This window comes from Zingiber officinale, chromosome 1A (assembly GCF_018446385.1).
Source record: "Zingiber officinale cultivar Zhangliang chromosome 1A, Zo_v1.1, whole genome shotgun sequence".
NCBI lineage: Eukaryota > Viridiplantae > Streptophyta > Magnoliopsida > Zingiberales > Zingiberaceae > Zingiber > Zingiber officinale.
Genome location: NC_055987.1, coordinates 194019711 through 194044782, shown reverse-complemented (window position 1 = coordinate 194044782; position 25072 = coordinate 194019711). Strand labels below are relative to the sequence as shown.

The 25072-nt window shown below is 33.9% G+C and overlaps 1 protein-coding gene, 1 non-coding gene and 1 pseudogene across 2 annotated transcripts; all 3 read right to left on the bottom strand.

Annotated features, from left to right (window-relative positions):
* Positions 1 to 3809: 3809 nt before the first annotated feature.
* LOC122009163 lies at positions 3810 to 5261 on the bottom strand (annotated as a pseudogene).
* A 4313-nt stretch (positions 5262 to 9574) lies between these two features.
* Positions 9575 to 9648, bottom strand: TRNAN-GUU. Its single transcript has one exon. It is a non-coding gene; the product is annotated as a tRNA-Asn (tRNA).
* Positions 9649 to 10146: 498 nt separating this feature from the next.
* On the bottom strand, positions 10147 to 10942 carry LOC122014033 (cysteine-rich and transmembrane domain-containing protein WIH1-like). Its single transcript, XM_042570231.1, has 3 exons — positions 10811 to 10942; positions 10541 to 10709; positions 10147 to 10355 (listed from the first exon to the last, which is right to left on the bottom strand). Exons 1-3 carry the CDS (start codon positions 10845 to 10847, stop codon positions 10310 to 10312), a joined length of 252 nt encoding a protein of 83 aa, XP_042426165.1. The 5' UTR covers positions 10848 to 10942; the 3' UTR covers positions 10147 to 10309.
* Between the last annotated feature and the right edge of the window lie 14130 nt (positions 10943 to 25072).

Below are 25072 nucleotides of genomic sequence, written 5' to 3'. Positions count from 1 at the left end.
CTAACCTAAATCAGACTTTAGAAGAAAATGGAAAATAAAAATAAAAATAATTCTGTAAGATCGTTGAAAGCTTAACCTTAACCCAACCTGATTTATATATAAGCCTAAAATCTCCCTTGTTCCTAAAAAATTATCCTCACAAAATTTACACATGCACTAACATAAATAATAGAAAAATAGCAACTCTAAAAGGTATAATCAGTCAAAAACTCATTCCACCAAACAAAAAAGAGTCATAATTCTAAATTGATGAATCAAAATTAAATAAAGATAGAATAAAGTTTATCATTAAAAATTAAAATAAAGACCCTTTGATAATTTATAAAAAACTTACCCTATTAATTTTTTGTCCAAAAGTAAATCAAATCTGATTTAGATTAGGGTTATTTTGGTCATTTACTTTTGTTGTAATCTTTTTTACTTATGTTAAAGGGGGGTTAAGTGTAGTTTTTTAAATAGAGTGGAGTAAAATGCAACCTGCTATAAAATACAAGGGAGTTTAAAGTTATTAACCATATTTTTATTTAGTTGGCACCCTGTATTCATCTTTTCGAATCGATTAATCTTAGCCCGACCCCATAGAATATGGATGACAATTTTCTCCGAATCTGATAGATGATCCAATATCCAATCAAATGGAAAACGATATGGAGGGACTACCGATATCTGATCTGAATACCAGATTAAATTTTATATATATATATATATATATATATATATATATATATATATATATATATAGGCAACGTCTGACGTATGCAATTTGACGTGATCAAAAGAATGTTAACCTGCACACTTTTATATTGGGGATCGTGGGCGACAATAGACGTGGCGAGTTAATGCCTCCCTCTCTCTTTTACAATTCTACATATAATCTCTCTCCTACAATTCTGCATGTACAACATGATGCTATTTTGAAAAAAAATAGTACCATGTAGTGTTGTTTAAAAAAAACAACACCATGTTGAAAAAAATAGCACCAATGTGGCGTTGTTTTCATAAAAATAATGTCACATTGGTGCTATTTTTTTTTAAACAACACTATGTGGCACTGTTTAAAAAAAAACAACACAACATTAGTGTTGTTTTTTTCAACATGGCGCTGTAAATAGTACTATGTAATGTAGTGCCATTTTTTTCAAAATAGCACCACGTTGGTGTTACTTTTTTTCAACATAGTGCTGTTTTAAAAAAATAGTGTCACGTTGGTGCAGCATGATGTTTCTTCAAAATATTATAGATTTGGAAGTATTATTTTTGCTATTTGATTCATGTGGATCTTAATTGTGATGTCGATTTTGATTTTTATGTCAAATATAATAAATTTCAATTGATTGAAATTTTGATTGAAATCTCAATTTATTTTACCAAGTCTTGAAGTTTATAATTTAGATTGCAGTATTTGATCTTTTATCGATATTTGTTGAGGGTTCGACATTTTGATGACAGTTGTTGGAGGACAGTTTACGAGTATGATTACGAGATTTGTGGTGATATTCTTTGATGGGTAGACTCTTAGTCAGGAGGTTGAGTGACCTTTTGAAATTTGGATTGTGATTCTTTTATTGTAGATATTTGAGTATCTAAAGGATGAGATTGACATACTCATTAGACATTTTGGATATGATTAGTAGAGTTTTTATACTCATCTTTTAGATTGATAGTAACTCTACTACTTGGAGAGTTGTTGATTATCGATCAGGAAGTTTCCCATTATTTTACTATCTATAATAGTAATAGTGCGAAAAGAAGGCCGGTGTTCAGGAATAGTGGCGTTGAGTTTCTCGACCCTTTGCCTTAGGATTAGTTAGTTCTATTTCTCGATGGGACCGGAAAGGGATATAACTCAGCGGTAGAGTGTCACATTGACGTGGTGGAAGTCATCAGTTCGAGCCTGGTTATCCCTAAACCCAATGTAAGTTTTTCTATTTTGACTTGCTCCCCTGCCGTGATCAAACGAGAATGCATAAGAGGCTTGTGAGATTGACGTGATAGGGTAGGGATGACTATATTGCTGGGAGCAAACTCCAGGCTAATATGAAGCGCATAGATACAAGTTATGCCTTAGAATGAAAGAGAATTCCGAATCTGCTTTATATACGAACAAGGAAGCTATAAGTAATGCAACTATGAATCTCATGGAGAGTTCGATCCTGGCTCAAGATGAACGCTGGCGGCATGCTTAGCACATGCAAGTCGGACAGGAAGTGGTGTTTCCAGTGGCGAAAAGTTAAGAGATATCCCTTGGATTTTAGTAGTCATGCATCTTAGGTGGAATTGTGATATGTTATTTTCTGGAGATTTTTTTTTTCAATTATTTTTTAAGATTTTAATTTAAAAATCAATATTTCTATATATAAATCCCTAATACATAAATATATCCCCTAAATACATTACAATACTTCATAAATACTTAAGTTTATTTCATTTTAAAATTTCTTTTTACTAAACACTGTAACCAATAGGAAAGTCTTAACTCTAAGGGTAAAATCTTTAAAAAAATAGCTTAAAAATTATAATTCAATTGGGAAGCCTGAACCCTAAAATAAAATCTTAAAATATATTTTAATAATTTTTTAGTTCAAAATTTAAATAATAATAATAATAATAATAAATAATTGAAGAAATCTATTATTTTTTAGATTTTAAATTTTAAAAAATCAATATTTCCTTATATAAATCCTTAATCCATGAATATATCCCCTAAACACATTACAATACTTGTAAATACTTAAATTTATTTCATTCTTATTTTTTTTACTAAATATTACAATTCAATTAGGAAGTATGAATCTAGAGGTAAAATCTTAAAAAAATAGCTTACAAATTATAACCCAATTGGGAACCATGAATCCTAGAAATAAAATCTTAAAAAATATTTTAATTATTTTTTTAATTCAAAATTTTAAAAATAGTTAAAATAAAAAAAAAACAAAACGGACGCGCACAATGCTGATGTCAGATTCGTGGAATTTAAATATTATCTTAACATATTAATTTATGCTTTTATAGCGTAAACAAACAATATGATTTAAACCAAGGATATTATTTACCTTTTTAAATAGTTTTATAAAATTTATAGAAATAACTGATGAATTGATAAAAAAATACTTCGGTATTTTTTTTAAAAAAAAATAGCACCCAAATGTATTTTGATTGGAAACTTATTAAAAATTTTATTGATCATTATTTTTTTTAAAAAAATCATTATTTGAGTAAATCAGATGAAGACAAGGAAATTCTATGCCGATTTTCTGCATGCCACTTGAGCCAAAAGTTCTTAGTATAATAAGATATAGTGCCAATGTTTTTTGGGTAATTCAATTCGGTTATATTAATCACAGAAATAATTGATCCGATTCCATAAAAATTTGTCATCGGCCACAAAGTAAATTAAAAAAATACAAATATCTCCTCATACCTAAGTGAGATTACAATCCTCATTACTCATTAAATTTTGGTATGATGGAAGTAAGTAATAGTAAATTTCGCTATCAAAATGTACAATTCAATTCCACACATGAACTAATGCATAGAGATACAACCACCACCACAATCAAACGCAAAGAACATGAAGAACAAAACTTTTACCACCACCATCAAAAGAATGATGATGTTGAGACGGTCCACTTTTGTTCGATGGTCTTGTTGATTTTCTAGAGCAAATGCAGTATACCAAGTACACTCTGTGCCTGTGATGACAGTGGAGACAGTCATACATCGACCAAATTGGGGTGAACCTCGACACAAGAGGGAATCAATCAAACGCAAAGAACGCGAAGAGCATAACTTTTACCTGGGGCATTCATTCATTGTTGATTCCCCCCAAAAATCTTGTATTCCCCTTTGAGCTCATGGGTTCCTTGGTTTGGTTCTCTCTTGTTGTACACGCAAATCTCGCGCAACATCTCTTTCAAATATTGCTGCTCAAAAATAAAATAAAAATAATTAAACCTGAGAAAAACAAATCACCGAGAACAGCAAAATTCAGGTTATCTAGTAAGCATACTAAATAACTTTGAGCGAGGTATAAGGCAAGCGATAGACATTAGCTATCGATTCATTTGTAAGTCTAGACAGTTTGAAGTAGTAGTTAGTACCTGAGGTTGGTCAGTCTCTAGGACCAGTTGCTTCAGCCTCCAATTGGGTTGCCTTTCGAAGAGTCTAAAGAGAATGTTCAACATTTCTCCTTTGTCCATTCGTACTCGTTTGGCATCCTGCCGTTTAGACTGGATTAATTTTCTCTTCTCCTGTCAAAACAAGAGTTTTGAAGATAAAAACTAGAGGATCTAACAATTGCAGTGCAAATGTGTGGCAATGCAATAAAGGAATAACGATCGATGTATTATACAAAAGAAAATGCTACCTTCGAACTAGATGGAAGTTGGCCGGGCATTGGCGTCATGAACATGCCATGATCATTCTCGAGAACCTAAAATTGTGTAAGGAAAAATTAAAACAAATAAACAAACAAGGGTTTAGCTTTTCAACAAAAAACAAAGGAATAATAGAATGAGTCGACAAAGTAAAAATAAAATAAAATGTATCGACCTGGACTTTTCTGATCTTGACCGCAGCCTTGTTCGTTCTGTCGCGGCATAAATTACTATAAGCCCTTAAATTTTGAGGTTCCATGTCAAAGTTACACTCAACCTTCCCCTCCACCGAGATCTTTCCTGCATTAGGAATTACTTTTGTGATCAGACTTAACCCCGTTGAAAAGCAAGCAATGATTTTATATGGGATAATAATAAATATTATGAGTTAGGGTTTACGATTTAAGGTCTGTTCGGAAAGAAATGAAAGTAAATGCTTAATTACCTTGGTTAGATTTGGAAAAAACACACATTGGTGCAACATCTTTCGACATGTTCAACTTGTAACTCCTCGATGTATTAGGATTAGTTTGAATCATTTCCAGTGTAAACTGCGAATCAAGAAACATAATGTTATTAATTAAACAACTTTAAAATATAATCAAATCGAAACATGTTAATTGATTTCAAATTTCTTTGATAAACTAATTCTGAATCCTAATTTCAAACGGTGAGCTAACCAATTGCACTAAGATGAAAAATAAAAATAAAAAGAAGGGATATATAAAGAGAAAAATTGTATTTACTTGTTCAGAGGAGGGATCGTCAGGGTGAAGGAGATCAACAGTACGGACAATTTTGGCAATGACCAGACTAGTTGCGGAGAAGGAGTTAGAGGCAACCGATTGAAACGCCCTTGAGATGGCCGACAGGGCACTTCAATAGTCACACCGGTAGTTCCACTCTAGTTGTATCTAGAAAAGTTCTATCATCTTCTATTGATCTGTCTTGCCAATTGATAGGAAGTCCTGTCAAAAAAATGATAACAAAGATGAAATTGTATCTATCATGTTAATTTATAGCATAAACGATAAAATCAGGGAAAATAAACAGATTAGTTAGTTAGAAAAATTATGATAAATTTAGTAACAAATTCTAAAAGGAGTATGAATGGGTTTATCCGGAAATCATATCAACTGCAATTAATATTATCTCAACATATTAAAATCTATGCTTTTATGGAATAAAAAATATATCACATTTATATTAAAAAATTGATATGGAATTAAGAGTCGTGATGTGATATGCTACGCTCGCACGCGCACCATATCCGACTTTTTTTTTTTCCAATTATTTTTTTAAAGTTTTTATTAAAAAAATCAATATTTCTTTATATAAATGCCTAATACATAAATATACTTCCTAAATACATTACAATACTCCATAAATATTTAAATTTATTTCATTATTAATTTTTCTTTAACTAAACACTATAACCCAATTGGAAAGTCTGAATGCTAGGAGTAAAATCTTTAAAAAAAAAGATTAAAAATTATAATTCAATTGGGAAGTCAGAACCCTAAAATAAAATCTTAAAAAATATTTTAATTAATTTTTTAATTCAAAATTTTAAAAAATAAAAATAATAAAAAATAATTGACGAAATCTATTATTTTTAAATTTTAAAAAATCAATATTTCCTTATATAAATTCCTAATCCATGAATATATCCCCTAAATACATTACAATACTCCGTAAATACTTAAATTTATTTATTTATTTTTTATTAAATACTACAACCCAATTAGGAAATCTAAACGCTATAAGTAAAATCTTTAAAAAAAATAATTTATAAATTATAATTCAATTGGGAAGTATGAACCCTAGAAATAATATCTTAAAAAAATATTTTAATTATTTTTTAATTCAAAATTTAAAAAATAATCAAAATAAAAAAAAACAAAACTGATATCCCGTTGACACGCACAGTGCGGATATCATATTCGTGGAATTAAAATATTATCTTAACATATTAATTTATGCTTTTATAGCATAAACAAACAATATGATTTAAACTAACGTAAGGTTATTATTTGCCTTTTTAAATAGTTTTATAAAATTTATCAACTAATATTTTATAGAAATAACTGATGAATTGATAAAAACATACTCCGGTATTTTTTAAAAAAAAAATAGCACCCAAATATATTTTGATAGGAAACTTAGTTAAAAAATTTATTGATCATTATTTTTTAAAAAAAAAACATCAGTTAAATATATATTTTATTATTTTTTTTAAAAATAATTTTGGTCATTTGTTTGGTCGGTTTTTTAAAACATACTGGTCAAATCTTGTGATTTTTTTTTTTTTAATAATCTCTAGCATGCCACTTGAGCCAAAAGTTCTGAGTAGAAAAGATATAGTGCCAATGTTTTTTTGGTAATTCAATTCTATTATATTAATCACAGAAATAATAGGTCTGATTCCATAAAAATTTGTCATCGGACACAAAGTAAATTAAAAAAGCTCAAGGAAAAATTTAAGGATAGACACATAAAATTATGGATCATCATTTCACTTTTTGTGGACCTCATCGTTTTATGTGCTTTTCCTTGAATTTTTTTCCTTGAGGATATCATTTTTCATAAAAAAAATACAAATATCTCCTCATACTTAAGTGAGATTACAATGCTCATTACTCATTTAAGTTTTGGTACGATGGAAATAAGTAATATTAAATTTCGCTATCAAAATGTACAATTCAAGTCCACACATGAACTAATGCATAGAGATACAACCACCACCATCAAAAGAATGATGATGCTGAGACGGTCCACTTTTGTTCGATGGCTTTGTTGATCTTGTAGAGCAAATGTAGTATACCAAGTGCACTCTGTGCCTGTGATGACAGTGGAAAGAGTCATACACCGATCAAATTGGGATGAACCTCGACACGAGAGGGAATCAATCAAACGCAAAGAACACGAATAACAGAACTTTTACCTAGGGCATTCATTCATTGTTGATTCCCCCCAAAATTCTTGTATTCCCCTTTGAGCTCATGGGTTCCTTGGTTTGGTCCTCTCTTGTTGTATACACAAATCTCGCTCAACATCTTTGTCAGAAATGGCTATATCTGGTATGGAATATTGTTTTCTGAATATCAGATTCTCTGATTCTCAACTGATGGTATCCGGACCATAGATCAATCTTAGAATATACTGAGGTACCTCTGAACTGATCAAATAAATCCTCGATCCGCGGTAAGGGGTACTTATTTCTGACGGTCACTGAATTCAGCTGTCTGTAATTGATGCACAACCTCAGAGTACCATCATTTTTCTTGACAAATAATACCGGAGAACCCCATGGAGAGGCACTAGGGCGCATAAATCCCCTGTCTAAAAGTTCCTGGAGTTGAACTTTCAGTTCGTTCAACTCTTTTGGTAGGTAAGGAGCTTTCGATGACGGCGCGGTTCTCGGAATGTAACTCAATAGCAAACTCCACTTGCCTTCTGGTAGGCAAACCTGATAACTCCTCTGGAAATACATCCAGATACTCTCGGACTACTGGAACGTCGGAGAGTTGAGAACTACTGCCGTCTTCAGTATGAATTAAAGATAACAAAAAACTCTGACAGTCATGTGACAGCAGCTTCTGAGCCTGAATCGTCGAAATGGTCGATGTGCCGTCGTCTCTAATGCCAGTGAAATCTCACGAGGGTTAGATCGGAAGCTAGAATGTGACCACCCTCGTCTGGCAATCAACAATGACATGATATACTGACAAACAATCCATGCTAAGAATAATATCAAAGTCAACCATTTCCAGTACTAAAAGATCTACCGTGAGTATCATGTTGTTAAAGTCTAACGGGCAACCTCTGACATTCTGGGTGACGTCTAAGGTATCACCGGACGGTAGAGAGACGGTCAGTCGATGCGGTCTGAAAGTGGGTAATCTACCAATTTCCCGCATAAAGGTACGGGATATAAAAGAATGCGAGCTACCAGTATCAGTATATGAACAGATAAAGCATAAATGAAAATCGTACCACGGAAAACGGATCCGTCGGCCCGCTGCGCATCCTCTCTGGTCACCGCATGAATACGTTCAGTCTCTAGCGGTGGAGGAGGTGGTAGTGCTGCCAAAGGCTGCTGCGCCTGAGTCTGAGCCTGCCATTGTGACGGTGTCGGGTACCGAGCCAGAGACGGATAGGTAGGCTGAGACTGATACTGGACCGGCGGCTGGGGCGGTGACTGGTACTGGACCAGTGACTGTGGCTGATACTGTACTAGGGACTGAGGTGGCGACTAGTATTGAACCAGTGGCTGGGGTTGCGGTTGATACTGCCTCTGAGTCGGATACTGTGGTCTCGGAACATAGCTCTGTGGTACTATGAGAGCACTGGGGTATTCCTGTCCGAGCATACCAAATGCAGCTGCTGCAAGGGGATTGGGCTCTGTGCCCTCCTCGTTGAGTCCCTGTCTGACTGAGCTGAACTCCATGATAAAAAACTACGGAAGTAATATGATGAGCCTTCAGCGAACAATCTCGGCTCATGTGCCCAGACAATTTACAATAATAACAAACTGACTATCCCAAAATACAAGCTGATGTGATATACTCTCTGGATCTACACCGGACTCAGTGAATTTAGAAAAATTTGGCCCTCCGTAGGATTCTGTTTGTTAAATTTGGCTAGTTTTTTATGGAAAAAAAATACATACATTCGATTTGATTTGAGAAATTTAAGAAATAATTACGAACGGGTCGTAAAAGTAAATTTTGGACGGTTTTTATGGAAAAAAGTAAGAAAATTTCAAATTAATTATGAAGCGAATAAAAAGTTAAAAATTGGGATATCTTTTTGTGGATAAAGAGTTTGGATCCGATTTTATTTAAATTGACATCTGGGTTCTGTTTTATGGAAGAAAAAAACAAGTCGGATCTGATTTGATTTAAGAAGATTTTTTAATATTATTATCAATTTATGAACCTAACTAACATAAATGTGTCGAAATGCCAAATCAGAGCTGTTCTTTTTTTTCTTAATTTAAAAAAAAAGATTTTTTTAATTATTTGAGTGTATAAGATAAAAATAATATAAAATATGTATTTATTTATGAAAAATATAAGGATAAAATTAATTACATTGTATTATAACCAATTATTACTATAATAAACCAATTATTACTTTTAAAAAAATAAAAATGAATATTTATTTATATAATAGGGGCAAAATTCAAAATTAATCGCTAGAAGGAGGGCTTGAACCTCCGACCTTGTGGTTAACAGCCACACGCTCTAACCAACTGAGCTATTCCAGCTTATTGGTAAGTATGTAGGAATAAGTTTTGTTTCCTTGTTGTATTTCCTGATTCCATTAGATTTATTATTCGTAGAGGAGTTCATTTACTTTTTTTACTTTCGACCCACTGTCGATTTGAACATTAAATTAACTAGCGATCCAGATTTCAGACCATTAATTAAAATCACATGCACTTTGGGTCGAAAGATTCCATCACTGATCACATTTTCCTTTATTTTACTTCTTACTAAGTAAATAAACAATAAATGAATTAATTAAGGTGACTCCGACACCAAGTAAAAGTCCAATTAAATCACATGCTGGAACTACCCCCACAGTATTTAACTCACATACAATTATTAAAATAAGGGAAAGGTTTAACTGAAGAAACTAGTGAGAAGTCAGTTTCTCGCTTTTATTTTTACATGTAGCCATTATTTTAGAAATAATTGGATCATTCTGCAATAATTCCCTATGGGTTTTTTAATTAAAAAAAAAGTTATAACAATTCTCAAACTGGATACAATAAATCAAATTGATCAGCCAAGATTCATCAAGAACAATCCAGTCGCTATAGAACATAAATCTAAGTAGAATAGAATAGGATGATAAGACAGTAGCAGTCACACCGATCTGAACACATACATAACAGTAGACAGAAAATGAATCCCCCTCAGATTTCAGAAGCACATATCCAGAACGCAGCAGCAACACAAGGCAGCACAGCTGCAAATCCAACAAATTATACAAATTAACAAACTATTTAAATCTTTGCTAACCGTACCCCAACACAATTTATCAAGTGCCAGAAACAGATTATTTTATCTTTAATTTGTTGCCTTAGTCAGGAAAATAAATATAAATAACTACATTAAAATTAAAATTAAAATAATTCTCGGTTTCATTCTCACCATCCTTTCCAGAATCCATCGCCGCGGCTGCTCGTCTCGACAGGAACCTGCTGCTGATCATTCACCTTGCCGTCTCTAGTCGGATACCCCGGCGGCGGCGGCGGAGCCGTCGTCGGTGGGTAGGCCTGCTCCGCTGGTGGCGGGTAAGAAGTAGGCGGTGGTGGATAAGCTGCAGGATTTACAGAGATATGGATATTCATGTTAGCAAATTAATAAAACAAAAAAAAAATGTCTTTGAGGATATATAATCGAATAAATTGAATTAAATACCTTGAGAAGGAACTTGTTGCTGGGAGTAGTAACTCATGGTCTTGAAAGATCAAATACAGAATGAGAAGCTGATTAATGAATGGCAAATCTGAATGATACACATAACACATATAATGGAAAAATGAGTTGAGGGATATATATAACTTTGTTAATTAAATTATTTAATTGAATTCTGGGACCGACAGGAACGTGTTAGTCAGCACACGTTTCGATCGACGGGTCAAACTTGAAGACAAGCTAAAAGCTTCAGCCAATAACTGAAAGGCAGGTGGGCAAAAGTTTATATCGAAATGATACAATAAATTGATTGATACCTGGAAGAAGTAACGCACAAGGGAAGCATTGTTAACGCGGTTCAGATTTCAAACCGCGTCAGAATCAGAATCAGATTCAGATTCATCAACCATTTGAAGATTTCAGAGCAGCTCGCACGCATTTGAAGATGCTACTTTAATTCATTTCACAATGGATGAGTTACTCGTATTTTCCAACGTTAGCTAACTTATTTAAATATCTATTTTAATAGTAAATGGGTGCTTAAATTTACTGATTAAAATCACAATTTTAATCTATTATTAAGTGGGCGTGATTGTATACTCAACATATCAATGAGTTAAAGTAGAAAAAAATGATAGACATATATGTTAAAATCAAAATAGTCAAAAATTTATGTCTATGAAATAAATCAATTAAGTTCAACGACGACTTCATTTGTCCGACTGGGTGTGACAACCCGGTCAGCCCAATCATGCCTGAAGTGACGCTCCGAGGAAGCCCACAATTAAGACTAGTAGTCAAGCAGCAATTTCCCGGACCGCTACCTCGAACAGGAGGCATGTCCGGTCATACAAAGAACGGCCTCCAACAACAGTACAGTTGAACAGAAAGCAGGATCATTCTGTGTATTACATTCGGACAAGGACTACTCGACAGAGCAACTGTCGGTCGGCCGCAGGTGGACCTACTAACTACCTCATCATATCATTTTGAGAGTTTGTGCCACTGACAATAGAACATATTCAATTGGTAATCAATTGGATAAAATTTTAATCAATTCCGATAATTTTAATTGATTGACCGATCAATTTCAATAGTTTCTTTATTTGATTTTAAAATTTTAAATTAATTGATAAAAATCATCAATCAATTAGGCAATTATGATCAAACATGTAATCAATTATGATCAAACAAAAATAACTGGATACTTTTTTGGTGACATCTATTCTTGGAATTCACTACAAAATTACAAAGTCATTCTTTACCAATACATGTGAACTAATTTTTCTTTTCTTTACCAAACAACATGAGACCTACAGTATAATATATAGAAAATGTATATTAACTTTGAATTAATTTTAGGATGTATCATAATTAATAACATCAGATTACATATGATTAAGTGATTAAGATCAAATGATAGGTTAGCCATGTAAAAATTTATTGGTTGTAATGTAAAAATTTGCCAGCTTGATTGATTAATGTAATAACTTGTTTAATTGATATGAATTGCATGCATCACATAATCACAGGTTTTGAAGAATGGATACAAGTTGGATAATGGAGCGAAATAGAATTAGTCAAAGGTATAAGAATGGAGTTAAAGAATTTTTAAATTTTCCAGCTTATCACATGAAGGAGGGGTCATTAATTATTAGATGTCCTTGTATTTTATGTAGAAATTTAAAGTTTGAATATCTTGAAATGTGTAAGAGTCGTATTCATTTGCATGGATTTGATCAAACTTATTTGATATGGAATCTAGATGTAAGAATTAATGTTGAAAATGACAATGAGATAAATGATGTTGATAATGGAGCGATGATCACTCTCTATAATGATATGAAAATCACATTTTATTTTATTTATTTATTGTCTTTTTACGGTGGTGCGGTGGATAAAGTATGAGGTGTTGTCATATTAGGTTTTAGGGTCAAAACTCAACATGTCTGTGCATGCCTTCCCCCATGCTTTGCTACTAATTGTATTAATGACTAGTAATCACCCGTAATTTAGCTCCTCCGTGCTAACCTATAGACGGGCAACTACAAAAAAAATTCTCTATTAGGGATGACAGTTTGCAACGAATTTAAATTTTGTTCCAAACTTTCCAACAAAATTTGCAACAAAATAATAAATTGTTCCGAATTAACAACAAATTTAGCAACAAAATAAATTCATTGCAAATTAGCAACAAAAGACATTTTGTCGCTAATATTGTTGCAAGTTAGCGACAAAAAATAAAATTTGTTGCAAATTTTGCAACGAATAATTTGTTCGTTGCAAATTTTGCAACGAATATTTTGTTCGTTGCAAATTTTTGCTACGAATAGTATTTTTGTCGCAAATATTGCAACGAAACTATTAATTGTTGGAACTTCCCAACAAATATATAATTTATCGCAATTTTACAGCAAACAATTTGCAGGATAGAGTTTCCAACGAATCTGCAATTCGTTGCAAAGTATGTTGTGGCTTTAAAACCCATTTGACCGACCTAGAGACCTCGAAATCGGATGAAACAAGTTCCTATGCGCTCCTCTTGGTCTCCTGATTCTATAGATGAGCTCAAATATTTTTTTGAAATAAGATGAATTTTTAACATTTAGGTCAATGTGATGAATTTGAATTTGAGCATGAAAGTGTTAGAGTTTTAAATCAAATTGGAGTATAGTTGAACTTGCTAGATTTAAAAAATGATGTTCGAGTGCTTAGAACGAGGGGAAATCAGTTTGTTGGCGTGCGTATGGTTCTCGTGATTATATCCATGAATTAAAAATAATTACGGAGCTAATTTAATTTGATTTGTGAATTTTTAAACTTGAATTTAATTTTTCCAACACATTGGGGATTGAAAAAATAAAGGAAAAAAATATATGAAGTAAAAAAAAATATTAGAGGACACATATGAAGTCAGGATAAATAGAGGAGCACACAGGAATCGGTTTCATCCAATTCGGACGTCTCTAGGTCGGCCAACCGTAATTTTAAGAATATGTAGGGTTTCCAACGAATCTGAAATTCGTTGGAAATTTCCAACGAATTGTAGATTCGTTACAAAGTATGTCGTGGCTTAAAAGCCCGTTTGACCGACCTAGAGACCTCGGAATCGGATGAAACAAGTTCCTATGTGCTCCTCTTGGTCTCCTGATTCTATAGATGAGCTCAAATATTTTTTTTTGAAATAAGATGAATTTTTAAGATCTAGGTCAATTGGATGAATTTGAATTTGAGCATGAAAGTGTTAGAGTTTTAAATCAAATTGGAGTATAGTTGAACTTACTAAATTTAAAAAATGATGTTCCAGTGCTCAAAACGAGGGGAAATCAGTTTTTTGGTGTGCATAAGGTTCTCGTGATTATATCCATGAATTAAAAATAATTACGGAGCTAATTTATTTTGATTTGTGAATTTTTAAACTTGAATTAATTTTTCCAACAAATTGGGGATTGAAAAAATAAAGGGAAAAAATATATGAAGTAAAAAAAATATTTGAGGACATATATGAAGTCAGGATAAATAAAGGAGTACACAGGAGCCAGTTTTATCCAATTCGGAGGTCTCTAGCTCGGTCAACCATGATTTTAAGAATATGTAGGGTTTCCAACGAATCTGAAATTCGTTGGAAATTTCCAACGAATTGTAGATTCGTTGCAAAGTATGTTGTGGCTTAAAAACCCTTTTGACTGACCTAGAGACCTCAGAATCGGATGAAACAAGTTTCTATGTGCTTCTCTTGGTCTCCTGATTCTATAGATGAGCTCAAATATTTTTTTTTTTTTTTTTGCAATAAGATGAATTTTTAACTTCTAGGTCAATTGGATGAATTTGAATTTGAGCAGGAAAGTGTTAGAGTTTTAAATCAAATTGGAGTATAGTTAAACTTGCTAGACTTAAAAAATGATGTTCGAGTGCTCAGAACGAGGGAAAATTAGTTTGTTGACGTGCGTAAGGTTCTCGTGATTATATCCATGAATTAAAAATAATTACGGAGCTAATTTATTTTGATTTGTGAATTTTTAAACTTGAATTTAATTTTTCCAACACATTGGGGATTGAAAAAATAAAGGGAAAAAATATATGAAGTAAAAAAAATATTTGAGGACACATATGAAGTTAGGATAAATAGAGGAGCACACAGGAACCAGTTTCATCCAATTCGGAGGTCTCTAGCTCGGTCAACCATGAATTTAAGAATATGTAGGATTTCCAATGAATCTGAAATTCGTTGGAAATTTCCAACGAACTGGCAGATTCATGGGAAACATTTCCAACGAATCTGCCAATTCATTGGAAATTTCCAACGAATTACATATTCGTTGTAAAGTAAGCTTTGGCTTAAAAACCCGTTTGACCGACCTAGAGACCTCAGAATCGGATGAAACAAGTTCCTATGTGCTCCTCTTGGTCTCCTGATTCTATAGATGAGCTCAATTTTTTTTTTTTTTTTTTGAAATAAGATGAATTTTTAACATCTAGGTCAATTGGATGAATTTGAATTTGAGCATGAAAGTGTTAGAGTTTTAAATCAAATTGGAATATAGTTGAACTTGCTAGATTTAAAAAATGATGTTCGAGTGCTCAGAACAAGGGGAAATCAGTTTGTTGGCGTGCGTAAGGTTCTCGAGATTATATCCATGAATTAAAAATAATTATGGAGCTAATTTATTTTGATTTGTGAATTTTTAAACTTAAATTAATTTTTCCAACACATTGGGGATTGAAAAAATAAAGCAAAAAATATATGAAGTAAAAAAAAATATTTGAGGACACATATGAAGTCAGGCTAAATAGAGGAGCACACAGGAACCGGTTTCATCCAATTCGGAAGTCTCTATCTCGGTCAACCGTGATTTTAAGAATATGTAGTGTTTCCAACGAATTGTAGATTTGTTGCAAAGTATGCTGTGGCTTAAAAACCCGTTTGACCGACCTAGAGACCTCGGAATCGGATGAAACAAGTTCCTATGTGCTCCTCTTGGTCTCCTGTTTCTATAGATGAGCTCAAATATTTTTTTTTGAAATAAGATGAATTTTTAACATCTAGGTCAATTGGATGAATTTGAATTTGAGCATGAAAGTGTTAGAGTTTTAAATCAAATTGGAGTATAGTTGAACTTGCTAGATTTAAAAAATGATGTTCGACTGCTCAGAACGAGGGGAAATCAGTTTGTTGGTGTGCATAAGGTTCTTGTGATTATATCCATGAATTAAAAATAACTACGGAGCTAATTTATTTTGATTTGTGAATTTTTAAACTTGAATTTAATTTTTCTAACACATTGGGGATTGAAAAAATAAAGGAAAAAAATATATGAAGTAAAAAAAAATATTGGAGGACACATATGAAGTCAGGATAAATAGAGGAGCACACAGGAACCGGTTTCATCCAATTCGGAGGTATCTTGCTCGGTCAACCGTGATTTTAAGAATACGTAGGGTTTCCAACGAATCTGAAATTTGTTGGAAATTTGAAACGAACTAGCAGATTCGTTGGAAACATTTCCAACGAATCTGCCAATTCGTTGGAAATTTTCAACGAATCTGCCAATTCGTTGGAAATTTCCAACGAATTGTAGATTCGTTGCAAAGTAGGTTGTGGCTTAAAAAACCCGTTTGACCGACCTAGGGACCTCGGAATCGGATGAAACAAGTTCCTATGTGCTCCTCTTGGTCTCCTGATTCTATTGTAACGACCTAATTTTTCTCATTAGGAGTTCTAAAAGTACTTTAAAATATTTAGAAATACTTTAGAAAAATTTTAGAGATTTTTAGGAATTTATAGAGTATTTTTATGCAATTTTTGGAGTTCGTTTGGTATTTTTACCAAGAGAAAGAAGTTTTAAAAAAATAAATAATAACATATGTTGAAGCCGGGCTTTGAACCCAGGACCCCGGACCGATAAGGATCTTAACGAACTCAGCCAACCAACTGGTCTGCAAATGTTTTGTTAATTATATATGGAATAAAATGTATATAAGGTATAGTTAGGAACATATTGGAAATAAATCGAAACGAAAAGTGCGCGGCTGAGGAATCGAAGCCGTGACCTTAGAGTTGGTCAAAATCCGGCTGACCAAGTGATCCAGCCGTCGGTTTTGTTTAGAAAAGGTAGGAAAATTTATTTAACAAGTTAACAGAAGTATGAGGTTATAAAAGAGGAGAACTTAGGGCTTGATTGATTACCCGTGACCTAACCTTTCCCCTCTCCTCCTCCCTTCTGCACGCGACGGCGTTTCGGCTCGAGCGAAGGCGAAGCCGACGAAGCTAGGGCTTCGATCCGACGGTCGGCCAAGGTTCTCCGAGGAGTTCCTCCATCTCCTTAAGCTCTTCTCGACGAGGAGGAGTCGGGAGCACGAAGAAGAGTCGGGATTTCGAGCTCGCCGAAAGCCCTAGAAGCCTCCTTCTCGGTTGTAAGTCCAAGAAACCCAAGGTAAGTTGCTCACTCACCTGCGATAGGAGTAGTTCCGGGATTTTCTGCCTTGTCGCTGTGAATTGAGGTTTCGGATTTAGTTTTCTTCAAGCTTTGATGTTAGCAATTCAGCGTTTGATTTGGGTTTCCTGTTTGTTACCCTAATTGGTATGTTCGGTTTACACACGAGCCCTACAAGTTTCAGAATTTAGCTAGGGTTTTTGGTTTGGAAAGATCTGATGTTCTTCAGAAGCTTCCCTGTGGTATTGAGTGGATCAATTCATTTATGTTCAGAATTAGGATTTGTTGGAGGCTAAGAGTAGCATGCTTGCTTGATTTCTTTCTTCTGATGTCGATTTTAGCATCCCAGTTGTAGCATTTCAATGTTACTGATATATATGTAATAAGTATTTGCTTTGGTTGCTTGTGGTTTGCAATAGAGTAATTCGGATTCCTTTATTTAGTGCCATGAATTGAAGTTTATGTTGTTGGTTTTCTTTGCCATCTGATGAAGCATGATTTGGAGAATTAGGGTTGCTTACAAAAGGGTTAAGCTGTGAATTTGATATATATGTTTGTTTGAATAGCTATGTATAGCATTTTGCTTCCCTTATATTACTTTCTTGCCGTGGAACTATAGACAACTCCCACCAGTAGGCATGAGCATGAGCAGATCTATTCAAGTGAGCATTTATATTCATTTAAGTAGAAGTAGGCATGAACAGATACATTCAAGTGTGCATTTATATATTCATTCTATTACTTGCTATTTAGATTTAGTAAATAACATGAACATGTGCAGATTTAGTTCCTTTGCTATTGGAATAACATGAGCAGATTTCTAGTTTCTTATGTTATTAGATGTGCATGAGTAGCCTTCCTTCTAAAACAATCAATTTCTAGTTTCTTTAGAGCTTAATATGCAGAATTGTGTTAGCTTAATATGCAGTATTTTAGTGTGCAGATTTCTATAAGTATAGTATGCAGATTTTAATATGCAGAATTTTATTAGCATAGTAGGCAGATTTTGGGTTAAGCATTTCAAAGTTAGAATTTGCTTAAACATTTCAGTTTCTTTTTAAAGAAGTATTCTTTTAGAAGTATTAACAAGTATAAGAAAGATAAAGAAAAGAAAGAAAAAAGGTCAAGGCCTTAAGTAGATCCCAAAGTCAAGACTTTAGGGATTTTGCCACGCAAGATGCTAAAGAAAATGCCGAGGCATTATATAGAAGTATTAAAAGATAACGAGTATTTTACTTTCATCAGTGGCACTGTGCTGGACTCTCAGTTGTCCTTGGGTTGGGCTCCCATAGTCGTCCCTAGGTTTAGATAACCTAGTAGTAACGGCTCGGCCGACGGTCGACGGTTGACGACCATAGGGTCGCCAAATGGGCCGCCAAATGGGTCGGGTCGTTACAAAAGTAAAAGCACATTTGCCGGACCCAAGAGAAGTTGATTATTATTTTGAAGTATTATAAGTATAAGTTTTTGAACAAACAAAATGAGTTTCACATAAGTATAAAAGTATAAAAGGATAAGTTTACAACAAATGAAATAAGTTTCATATAGTTCTGAAAATAAGTAAGTTTAGTTCTTTATTCTATCATGTTTATCTAGTGGATGAGTAGTTTTCATGTTTACCTATTAGATGAGTAGCACGATTAGCTATTAGAATTACATGAGTAGATTCCTTAGCTTTTCTTTGCTATTAGTTTGACATGAGCAGTTATGTTTATGCTTTATTTCTTTTTAGAGCATATGGTTTCTATTTCTTTTCGTATACATGCACATTCGTGATTTTGTGAGTTAGATAGCGCTTACTAAGCAAATTTTGCTTATAGATTGCACTTCCTCTTACTACAGATACAGGAAAGGAAAAGATATAGAAAGGAAGGCGACAAGGAGGTGTTCGAAGGATGTGTGATGCCAGGACTATGGAAGCCTTGGGACTAGGAAAGAAGTTTTAATTTTAGTTTCCACATTTTAGTTATTGTAAACATTCGAGTTGTATTTTAAGTTCATGTCATTTGAGATTATTCTGTTTAGATTGCATGTAGGATGAGTTCAGTTTAGTAAGTAGATAGTTGTGTGTTTGATACTTATTTAACTGCGTGGTTGATTGATATGTATTCCAACCGCTTGTGGCTGAGTATATATTGCATGTATTGTTGAATATGGTCACCGGTACAGGGGAGACTCTGCTGAAATTTTTCGGTAGAGTTTCCATGTGATTTTTAATCATACCGGTTAAGTAGAGTTAGTAGTTAAGTAACGGTCATCCTTAGAGAGTAGTAGTAGTAAGAAGGGTGGTCGTTACATCTATAAATGAGCTCAAATATTTTTTTTTTGAAATAAGATGGATTTTTAACATCTAGGTCAATTTGATGAATTTGAATTTGAGCATGAAAGTGTTAGAGTTTTAAATCAAATTGGAGTATAGTTGAACTTGCTAGATTTAAAAAAATGATGTTCGAGTTCTCAGAACGAGGGGAAATCAGTTTGTTGGCATGCGTAAAGTTCTAGTGATTATATCCATGAATTAAAAATAATTACGGAACTAATTTATTTTGATTTGTGAATTTTTAAACTTGAATTTAATTTTTCCAACATATTGGGGATTGAAAAATAAAGGAAAAAAAATATGAAGTAAAAAAAATATTTGAGGACACATATAAAGTAAGGATAAATAGAGGAGCACACAGGAACCGATTTCATCCAATTCAGAGGTCTCTAGGTCGACCAACCATGATTTTAAGAATATGTAGGGTTTCCAACGAATTGTAGATTCGTTGCAAAGTATGCTGTGGCTTAAAAACCCGTTTGACCGACCTAGAGACCTTGGAATCGGATGAAACAAGTTACTATGTGCTCCTCTTGGTCTCCTGATTCTATAGATGAGCTTAAATATTTTTTTTTGAAATAAGATGAATTTTTAACATCTAGGTCAATTGGATGAATTTGAATTTGAGCATGAAAGTGTTACAGTTTTAAATCAAATTGGATTATAGTTGAACTTGCTAGATTTAAAAAATGATGTTCGACTGCTCAGAACGAGGGGAAATCAGTTTGTTGGTGTGTGTAAGGTTCTCGTAATTATATATATGAATTAAAAATAATTACGGAGCTAATTTATTTTGATTTGTGAATTTTTTAAACTTGAATTTAATTTTTCCAACACATTGGGGATTGAAAAAATAAAGGAAAAAATTATATGAATTAAAAAAAAAATTTGAGGACACATATGAAGTCAGGATAAATAGAGGAGCACACAGGAACCTGTTTCATCCAATTCAGAGGTCTCTAGCTCGGCCAACCATGATTTTAAGAATATGTAGAGTTTCCAACGAATCTGAAATTCGTTGGAAATTTCCAACGAACTGGCAGATTCGTTGGAAACATTTCCAATGAATCTGCCAATTCGTTGGAAATTTCCAACGAATTGCAGATTCGTTGCAAAGTATGCTGTGGCGTAAAAACCCGTTTGACCGACCTAGAGACCTCGGAATCGGATGAAACAAGTTCTTTTGTGCTCCTCTTGGTCTCCTGATTCTATAGATGAGCTTAAATATATTTTTTTGAAATAAGATGAATTTTTAACATCTATGTCAATTGGATAAATTTAAATTTGAGCATGAAAGTGTTAGAGTTTTAAATCAAATTGGAGTATAGTTGATTTGTTAGACTTAAAAAATGATGTTTGAGTGCTCAGAACGAGGGGAAATCAGTTTGTTGGCGTGCGTAAGGTTCTTGTGATTATATCCATGAATTAAAAATAATTACGGAGCTAATTTAATTTGATTTGTGAATTTTTAAACTTGAATTTAATTTTTCCAACACATTGGGGATTGAAAAAATAAAGGGAAAAAATATATGAAGTAAAAAAAATATTTGAGGACACATATGAAGTCAGGATAAATAGAGGAGCACACAAGAATCGGTTTCATCCAATTCGGAGGTCTCTAGCTCGGTCAACCGTGATTTTAAGAATATGTAGGGTTTCCAACGAATCTGAAATTCGTTGGAAATTTCCAACGAACTTGCAGATTCGTTGGAAACATTTCCAACGAATCTGCCAATTCGTTGGAAATTTCCAACAAATTGCAGATTCGTTGCAAAGTATGTTGTGGCTTAAAACCCGTTTGACCGACCTAGAGACCTCGGAATCGGATGAAACAAGTTCCTATGTGCTCCTCTTGGTCTCCTAATTCTATAGATAAGCTCAAATATTTTTTTTTGAAATAAGATGAATCTTTAACATCTAGGTCAATTGGATGAATTTAAATTTGAGCATGAAAGTGTCAGAGTTTTAAATCAAATTGGGGTATAGTTGAACTTGCTAGATTTAAAAACTGATGTTCGAGTGCTCAGAGCGAGGGAAATCATTTTGTTGGCATGCGTAAGGTTCTCGAGATTATATCCATGAATTAAAAATAATTATGGAGCTAATTTATTTTGATTTATGTATTTTTAAACTTAAATTAATTTTTCCAACATATTGGGGATTGAAAAAATAAAGGAAAAAAATATATGAAGTAAAAAAAATATTTGATGACACATATGAAGTCAGGATAAATAGAGGAGCACACAGTAACCGGTTTCATCCAATTCGGAGGTCTCTAGTTCTATCAACCGTGATTTTAAGAATATGTAGGGTTTCCAACGAATCTGAAATTCGTTGGAAATTTTCAACGAATCTGCCAATTCGTTGGAAATTTCCAACGAATTGCAGATTCGTTGCAAAGTATGCTGTGGCTTAAAAACCTATTTGACCGACCTAGAGACCTCGAAATCGGATGAAACAAATTCCTATGTGCTTCTCTTGGTCTCCTGATTCTATAGATGAGCTTAAATATTTTTTTTTGAAATAAGATGAATTTTTAACATCTTGGTCAATTGGATGAATTTGAATTTGAGCATGAAAGTGTTAGAGTTTCAAATTGGAGTATAGTTGAACTTGCTTGATTTAAAAAATGATGTTCAAGTGCTCAAAACGAGGGGAAATCAGTTTGTTCGCGTGCGTACGGTTCTCATGATTATATCCATGAATTAAAAATAATTACAGAGCTAATTTATTTTGATTTGTGAATTTTTAAACATGAATTTAGTTTTTCCAACACATTGGTGATTGATGAAATAAAGGAAAAAAATATATGAAGTAAAAAAAATATTGGAGGACATATATGAAGTCAGGATAAATAGAGGAGAACACAGGAACCGGTTTCATCCAATTCGGAGGTCTCTTGCTCGGTCAACCGTGATTTTAAGAATATGTAGGGTTTCCAACGAATCTGAAATTCGTTGGAAATTTCCAACGAATTGTAGATTCGTTGCAAAGTATGCTGTGACTTAAAAACCCGTTTGACCGACCTAGAGATCTCGGAATCGGATGAAACAAGTTCCTATGTGCTCCTCTTGGTCTCCTGATTCTATAGATGAGCTCAAATATATATTTTTTTGAAATAAGATAAATTTTTAACATCTTGGTCAATTGGATGAATTTGAATTTGAGCATGAAAGTGTTAGAGTGTAAAATCAAATTAGAGTATAGTTGAACTTGTTAGATTTAAAAAAAATGATGTTCGAGTGCTCAGAACGAGGGGAAATCAGTTTGTTGGCGTGCGTAAGGTTCTCGTGATTATATCCATGAATTAAAAATAATTACGGAGCTAATTTATTTTGATTTGTGAATTTTTAAACTTGTATTTAATTTTTCCAACACATTGGGGATTGAAAAAATAATGGAAAAAAAATATATGAAGTAAAAAAAATATTTGAGGACACATATGAAGTCTGGATAAATAGAGGAGCACACGAACCAATTCCATCCAATTCGGAGGTCTCTAGGTCGGCCAACCGTGATTTTAAGAAACTATAAATTTTCCAACGAATTATATTTGTTGGAAATTTCCAACGAATCTACAAATTCGTTGGAAATTTCCAACGAATCTATAGATTCCTTGGAAATTTCCAAGGAAGCTATAGATTCATTGGAAATTTCCAACAAATTTTAGAGTTGTTGGAAATTCATTGGAAGAACCCAAATATTATCTAATCCCGGCCCGTTCTTTTCTCCTCCTCCTTGACCTAATTTTTCTCCTCTTCATGCTTGACGGCGGCTGCGCGATTTCTCCGCCCATCTCTCGACAGGTAAGCCGCCTCCGTCGATCTCATATCTGCGCGATTTCTGCGCGAGTTCCGTGCGAGACAGCGTCGCCTGGCCGCTCACGTCCGCGCCTGGCCGCGAGCGGCAGCGACTGGATGCGAGCGGTCGCGCCTGGTCGTACGCTCGCGTATGGCCTTTGTTTCTCGTGCTCACGGAGGCACCTGGCCCTAGCACCGCCGCCTGGCCGCTCTTGCTGGCACCGAGGTTGACCACTGGCACCGAGGTTAACCATTGGCGCCGAGGTTGGCCACTATCGGCATAGGATGGCTGCTGGTGGCCTCACATAGCTGCTGTTTGGCGTTGGTGATCCCGCCGGCGGCGTCGGCGGCTGGCCACTGGTGACTGATGCTGGCCGCTGGCAGCATAGGCTGGTCGCTGCCAGCATTGGATGACCTCTATTTGTAAATTGGCTCGTCATTGTCCTTGGTTAGCCGTGGGGTGTCTGTGCCTTACAGCGACACAACTGTCCGGGGGTCAGTTCTTTGCCGCTGGGGCCAAGATTATATTTGATAATTTGTAGAACTTTTTATTTTATTGTAATTTTGATATTATTGTATGTGCAGGTTTGGATTTGACATGGCTGGGAGAGACGTTCAGTTTTATTTACCTTTGTTAGGTATATTTATTTACACATGATATTTTAATAATGATTGCATGTTTTTATTTTCTTCTATTATATGTTATTTGCAGTTGTACGTGAACTAAGTAATATTAACCATTAGTATTTATGTTCTAAGAGTTTTTATTACTATAATATATTTGAAACAGGCAACATGCAGAATGAAAGAAGTTGGATGTATAATAAAAATTTACCTGACCGTGGGGGTTTAACTGATGAGTTTATCACTGGGTTGAGACAGTTTTTAAATTTAGCATCTAGTAATGTTGAGTTTATGGATGGTAATTAGATACGATGTCCATGCAGAAAGTGTCATAATGGTAAATTTTTACCATCTAATAAAGTTTCAGAGCATCTATGTAGATTTGGTTTTACTCCAAATTACTATAATTGGACATGTCATGGTGAACCATTCATATTTGATGAGTATTATTATGGACACAAGATACAAGTCTCTAGGGATCAAAGTTATTATAATCAATTAAATCTATATCAGAGAATAATATTTGATGCAGCGGGTCCGAATTTAATTCCTGAACCACATGGTGACAGTTCTAGCTGTCCTCCAACAGTTGAGCAAATGTTTACAACATATGCATCACCATTAGAAGAGGTACAAGTACCTGGTGTCGATGAAATTGTGAATAATGAAACATATCTTAAATTTCAGGAAATGTTGAGTACTGCAGATGAACCATTATGGGCTGGTTGTGAGAATCATACTAAATTATCATTCACCGCAAGACTGTTGAATATCAAGGCAGAGTCTAATGTGTCGGAAGATAATTTCAATAAGTTTGTTCAGGCTTTTGAAGAGGCATTGCCCCATGATAATATATTGCCTAATGATTTTTACAGTATGAAAAAACTTACGAAAGAATTAGGTCTTCCGATGGAAAGAATTGATGTTTGCAGAGACGGTTGTATGCTATATTGGGGAGATGATGCAGATGCAAATGTTTGTAGATTCTGTAATCAAGATAGGTACAAGAGCACTAGAAGGAGTCAACAACGACGTAAATCATACAGCCAGTTATTTTATTTGCCATTAACTCTGAGGTTACAAAGGC

Excerpts from the sequence above, each read along its gene's own strand:
- LOC122014033 (XM_042570231.1), bottom strand. The coding sequence starts at position 10,847 with ATGAGTTACTACTCCCAGCAACAAGTTCCTTCTCAAG. Across the intron at positions 10,710-10,810 it reads GCAACAAGTTCCTTCTCAAG|CTTATCCACCACCGCCTACT; the intron begins GTATTTAATTCA and ends TAAATCCTGCAG. Across the intron at positions 10,356-10,540 it reads GATGGATTCTGGAAAGGATG|CTGTGCTGCCTTGTGTTGCT; the intron begins GTGAGAATGAAA and ends TTGGATTTGCAG.